General features: G+C 42.4%; 1 protein-coding gene across 4 annotated transcripts in view; it reads left to right on the plus strand.

The window, feature by feature from the left end:
* TMEM131L (transmembrane 131 like) overlaps positions 1–5557 on the plus strand; it is a 67737-nt gene extending 62180 nt beyond the window's left edge. For all 4 annotated transcript variants that reach the window (XM_083367959.1, XM_083367961.1, XM_083367960.1 and 1 more), the window contains 4 exons: positions 2366–2483; positions 2723–2796; positions 3928–4070; positions 5132–5557. In XM_083367959.1, the coding sequence (XP_083224085.1) occupies positions 2366–2483; positions 2723–2796; positions 3928–4070; positions 5132–5410 (614 nt within the window). In that variant the 3' untranslated portion in view covers positions 5411–5557. The remainder of the gene's footprint in view (positions 1–2365; positions 2484–2722; positions 2797–3927; positions 4071–5131) is intronic.
* The last annotated feature ends 443 nt before the right edge of the window (positions 5558–6000 follow it).

Genomic DNA, 6000 nt, shown 5'->3' on the forward strand with positions numbered 1-6000 from the left:
GCCTTTTTGCTTATTTTATTGTCTAATTAATTGTCATCTAAGTCATAAAATGTGAATGATGAATGGGAGTATAAAATGGTTAAAGCAGAAGGAGTTGCACATCCAGCATTTTCAGAACAAATATCCCATTTCCCACAGACTCCCATTTTAAAATATTCCTGCTTCTGGAAGGTGCATTTGAAAAGACTGGAATAGTCCTGTGAATATAATAATTCAACATCCTCCTCTAAAATCTATTGGCCTCAAATGGACAGGATTACAAAGGAGACTTGGGGGCTAACATATCACTTTCTGCAAATATCTTATCTTTCCCAAAATCTCTAAGGATTCAGCTTTGGTCCGTAGGAAGCCCTCACTTAAGCAAAGCAATTGGAACTGGAATTTCTGTTAAGTGATACAATCCTAAAGTGTGTGATGTCATGTGGCTGCGTTGCTTAGCAACAGCAATGCTGCCAGTCCTCATTGCCGACATTAAGGATTGTGGTTCATTAAGCAAAGACCTCGCATGACTATGATTTGCAGCTTCTCACAAGCAAAGTCAATGGGGAAGCTGGCAGGAAGTTGTGAATCCCAGGTGCCTCACAGGCTGGGGGGGATTGATGCGCTGGAGAAAAAGCAGGAGCGACATGTAATCTTCCCTGTGGGAATCTGGCAAGGAGGATGACAAATTGTAGTCCTATGACCACGACACACTGCAATTGTGTGAGACAATTGCTAAACACTCAGATTGTTGTGACTCAGGGCCAGCCTGTGGGTCCGACAGCCGGGTCCGATGTATCGGAGGACTCAGACGAGGGGGAGGAGGGAAACGAACCGGCTGATGATGGTTTGGAGGCTTTGCAGAGTCCTCAGCCGGGGACCTCTTCTCAGCTGCGTGAGCCCGAGAGTGCGGAGGATGATGACCCACAGCTGGCCCTGTTCAAGGACGCCCGACGCAGGAGGCAGTCGAGCAGGAACAAACAAAGAAAGGCTATGGGACTCCTCGGGAGGAGGCACAGGGAGACCACGCCCTGAGCTCTCTATAAAAGGAGTGTTTGGGGAGGGGCTGGTTGCTGAAAGCAACTTTTCCGCTTGAGAAGACAAGCTCTAGTGTTTTTGTTAACTGCGTAATTAAATCTTGGCAGATGCCTTTTAGCCTTGGACGCTCTCCAGTCTCTTCTTTCTGAATAGGGGTTTGCCTTATTACAAGGCCAGAAGGGCTGGTTCAGAACAGTTTGCTTTCAGCCACCCACCCCTTATTACTACGATGGAGCAGCTTCTTGCCGAGAATGCCCAGCTCACCCAGCAACTCACTTTGCTGGCAGCTCAGGTGGCACAACTGCAAGCTCAGGTACATGCTGCACCCCCACCCAGGAGGAAATGTCAGATAGCTATGCCGGATAAATTTGCTGGTAATCCAGAACTGTTTCCTGCCTTCCTGGGACAATGCCAGCTTTTTATCAGCGTGAGAGCTGCTGATTTCCCCACTGACCGAGATAAGGTGGGATTCGTGTTGAGCCTTCTGTCGGGAGATGCAGCTCGTTGGGGCACGCCTCTGTTGGCACAGCCTAGCCCTTTGTTGGATAACTTTGGGGGGTTTTGTGACCATATGCGCCTCATGTACGAGGACCCGATTAAGGCGCAGACTGCCACCCGACGCCTGAAAGCTTTGAGGCAGGGTCAGCGCCCTCTACAGGCCTATATCAGCGATTTCCGGCTGCTTAGCCAGGATTCCGCCTGGAATGAGGCTGCGCTCGTGGATGCCTTTCAGGATGGCTTGTCAGAGGAGATGTTGGATGAGCTGGCCCGCGTGGACATTCCCTCAGATCTGAATGGGCTGATCCATCTTTGTCTGCGGATCGATGCCCGGCTGCAGCAGCAGAAGAGGTCCCCGGCTGAGGACTCTGCAAAGCCTCCAAACCATCATCAGCCGGTTCGTTTCCCTCCTCCCCCTCGTCTGAGTCCTCTGATACATCGGACCCGGCTGTCGGACCCACAGGCTGGCCCTGAGTCACAACACAGATTACGTTCACATGACCATCCAGAACTTTTGAGAAACAGTCATCAGTACCTTTTGTTCAGCACATATCTCCTGAATTTGCAGAGTTTGATACTGGCTGAATATATAGTCATACCTTTTACAACAAATTCATATGATGTATAAGCCTTATGACCCTCAATTATATTGTACTTGAACTTTTATATTAAAACTGTATAAGCCGCAGCCTATTAAGTGGCTAGATAGAATGTTGTATCCTGTAAAACTTAGTTTGTCTTGGGAGAGATGAAACATTGCATAGCATTTTAATGTTGGTGCTTGAAAGTTTTTTAAAAATATATATTGTGTTAATATATAATATGTTATAAATTTTATTTGCCTTTCTAGGTCTCTATCCAGCAGATCTGTGGTCATCTCAGCCTATCTGCCTGACAAATAGTATGAATTACAGTCTTGAGAACAACGTATCATGCATGATCCAGGAAAACCCTTCATTACATAATGGGCAGGTTTTTTATTTATTTTTTATTTATTTATTATATATTTTTGCTATGGACTTCACAGTCTGAGATTGTGTTGGGCATGGGAGCTGTGAGTTGTCCTCTCATATCTGGAAGCTGTGGAGGGATCCAGTTTAGGAGGGGCTGTTTTATCAGAAATATGTTTTTGTTGTGATTTTTGAGCCAAGGTATTGGTTTTAATTCAGTCTTTCTGAAAATTTTCTTACACTTTTTTATCTTGCAGTAGCTTTGTTGATTGGAATCCAACCTGTGATGGCCAGCTTAGCATGTACTGTCCGGTAGAAGTGAATGAATATGGTACGTCTTCTACCAAACCATCAGTATTTTATATGGAAATAGATGCACTTAAATAGGCATTCAGAATCCCATTAAACACCTTTGGTTATTATTCTAGCTTTTGTAGTGTCTTTTGGACTCCTGTCCAGATTATACTCTTTTTTTTACACACTCATTTGCACTTTCTCATGTCCTTCTCAGTTAGACTGACAGACACCAGCCAGATGGAGAAAAACTGCCAAATCTAGATCCAAAAACAACTCAGAGTCAGGAGCCCTTTTATTCCCTAAATCCTTGCTAGCTTTGCTTTGTTGACTGACAAGACCAGCAACTATTCTTTCCTTGTTAATTTACAAATCTGGTAGCTGTTGATGGGATTTGGGGAAGAGATTCCCATGTGCTCAGGCCCAATTTCTTTTGTTTGGGTGAGGTGACATTTTTCCTTTGTCTCCTTAACAACTTAGTTCCTTCCTATCTATCTCCCCAAATGGATCTTTCAGACTGGATTCCTGGCTTTTACCCACCCTGGTTACTTGCCCACTTTGTCTTTAGACGTGGCAGCTTTCCTGTTTCAGTCTCACAGCACCTTCCATTTCTTTGAAATGGATGTTGTTCTTCATTTACCCTACCTACATTATTATTTAGTATAGATTGTCTTCTCCCCTCCTATATAAATAAACAAAAAATAGGATATAAAAATGAAATCCACTTTTAAGTCCAGATCAATTTATGATGGGCTATGCAGGTATGTCATTATGGTAGCAATGGGAAGTAATTTTCCGCCACATTATTTTGGGAATTTTAAATTTTTCCAAATAGCCTTGGAAAGTGTCCCATGTAAATACTAATCTGGGCTGACCCCTTTTGGTTTATGAAGATTAGCCAGAGTTGATTATGTACTGTTGTCAGCTGGACATAAAAGCAGGATCTAGGATTCATAGAGTAATTATTTGGCTAACTAATGTAAATAAAAAGCATTATATATGTTTATTCATACAATATATATATATATATATATATATATATATATATATATATATATATATATATATATATATATATATATATATATATATATATATATATATATATAATTGCACTTTGATATAAAGTTGACTAATACTGAAAACCCTTCTATCTCCTAAAATAAAGAAAATATGAATTACCATAATGGCTTTCCATGCACAGAAGAAATTCAAAATTCAAGCTTCATTGATCACACCTGTCAGTCTTCATGGAACACCCCACCTAATCTTCCTCCAACATGGGAACCCACCAGTTATGTCAACCCAACTGTAAGTATTACTAGTGGGCTGTTTCATGCATTCTAATAACAGTTCAAATGTAATTTTTTAGGATTGTGGTGGCACAGTGGTTAGTATGCAGTATTGCAGGCTGACTCTGCTCACAGTCAGGAGTTTGATCATGACCGGCTCAAAGGTCTTCCATGCTTCCGATGTCGGTAAAATGACCCAGATTGTATGGGGAAATATGCTGACTCTGTAAATTGCTTAGAGAGGGCTGTAAAGCACTATGAATACCTCTTAAGTGCTATTGCTATATTCTTGGGTTTGTTTTTTTAAAGAGTGAAGTATTTAAAATCCACATTTCAAAATTTAGGTGGCTTCAATTTCAGTTTTGATTGTAATTTTGGCACATTTAATAACAAATTTTCTGAGCAATAGATTTCATTGTTCATTTCAATACATATTTTTACTATGCATGTAATGAATAATGGAAAAATGCTGGAATTTTTTTCTGGATATAAAAATAGATTTATAATTCTGGTACAGTGACACGGTGGCTCAGTGGGTTAGGACGCTGAGCTTGTCGATCAGAAGGTCAGCAGTTTGGCGGGTCGAATCCCGGGTGCCGCATAACAGAGTGAGTGCCTGTTACTCGTCCCAGCTTCTGCCAACCTAGCAGTTCGAAAGCACGTAAAAATGCAAGTAGAAAAATAGGGACCACTACGGTGGGAAGGTAACAGCATTCCGTGCGCCTTTGGCATCTAGTCATGCTGGCCACATGACCATGGAGATGTCCTCGGACAAGTGTTGGCTCTTTGGCTTTGAAACAGAGATGAACACCAGCTCCTAGAGTCAGAAACGACTAGCAGGCATGTGCAGGGGAACCTTTACCTTTACCTTACAGTGATTAAGGCATAGGAGTAGGGTTTGGGAAACGCAGGGTTCAAGTCCACTTTTAGCTGGAGAACATGCTTGGATAAAGTGTATATTTCCATTTTAATTTTATTTTCACCTTAGCTTATTTGCTTCAGTTTCTCAAGTGGTATTTAACTGCTTGTTCCTGGTCTTTAGACAGCTTTTGCACACTGATACCTTCTCTTGTCTTTCAGTCCTACCTCTCGAGCACCAGGAGTTTGTCACCCATGTCTGGCCTCTTTGGTTCCATCTGGGCCCCTCAGAATGATGTCTATGACAACTGCTGCCCTGTCAGTGCTGCCACTCAGCACTCAGCTCAGGTGGAAAGCCAAACAGTTCTGTGTAAGCAGGAATGTTACCCGAGATTTAACCCATTCCGTGCCTATATGAACTTAGATATATGGACTTCAGCGACTAATCGGAATGCAAATTTCTCTCTTCCTAGGGACTCGGGTTATTGTGGAAATGTGTGAAAAAGGAATGTCATTTTTAAAATGTGAACTAAAAAAAATGCTTTTTCTTTTGATTACTAGAATGAACTGGTGGTTGAACTAGAATTCATTGTTGGTCATTATTTTGGCACTTTTGTATGGAAAATAAATTTTTTTTTTACCAAGGCATTTGGAATTTCTCTTTTCTGACAAAATATCTTTAATACAAGTAGTCCTCGAGTTACGAGTGTAATGGAGCCTGCCCATTCCACTCGTAAATTGAAAACTCGGAGAGTGAATCTCGTTCCTTTAGTGAGATCACTCTCTTCCTTGTTAAAATGCACGCGACTTGTTAAGTAAACATCAGGTATCTCAGGGTGGGAAAGGCCATGGGGGAGGCCTAGTGATGGAACAAGCCCCCAAGGCCTCCCCAACCCGCTAAGAAACCTCATGCTTCTCCCTCCCTCCCTGCTGCGCCGGAGTCCCTTATCTTGCAAAATCTGTCTGCTCTCTGCCGCGGTTTCTTTGCTTTGAGGAAGAGGAGAAAAGCTAGCAAATGCTTTTCGTGCGGACAATGGAAGCTCCTGGTGCCGTAATATCACGTGAGTTCAAACACCCATTCTTTGCAAAAG

This window comes from Vipera ursinii, assembly GCF_947247035.1.
Source record: "Vipera ursinii genome assembly, chromosome: 7".
Classification (NCBI taxonomy): Eukaryota; Metazoa; Chordata; class Lepidosauria; order Squamata; family Viperidae; genus Vipera; species Vipera ursinii.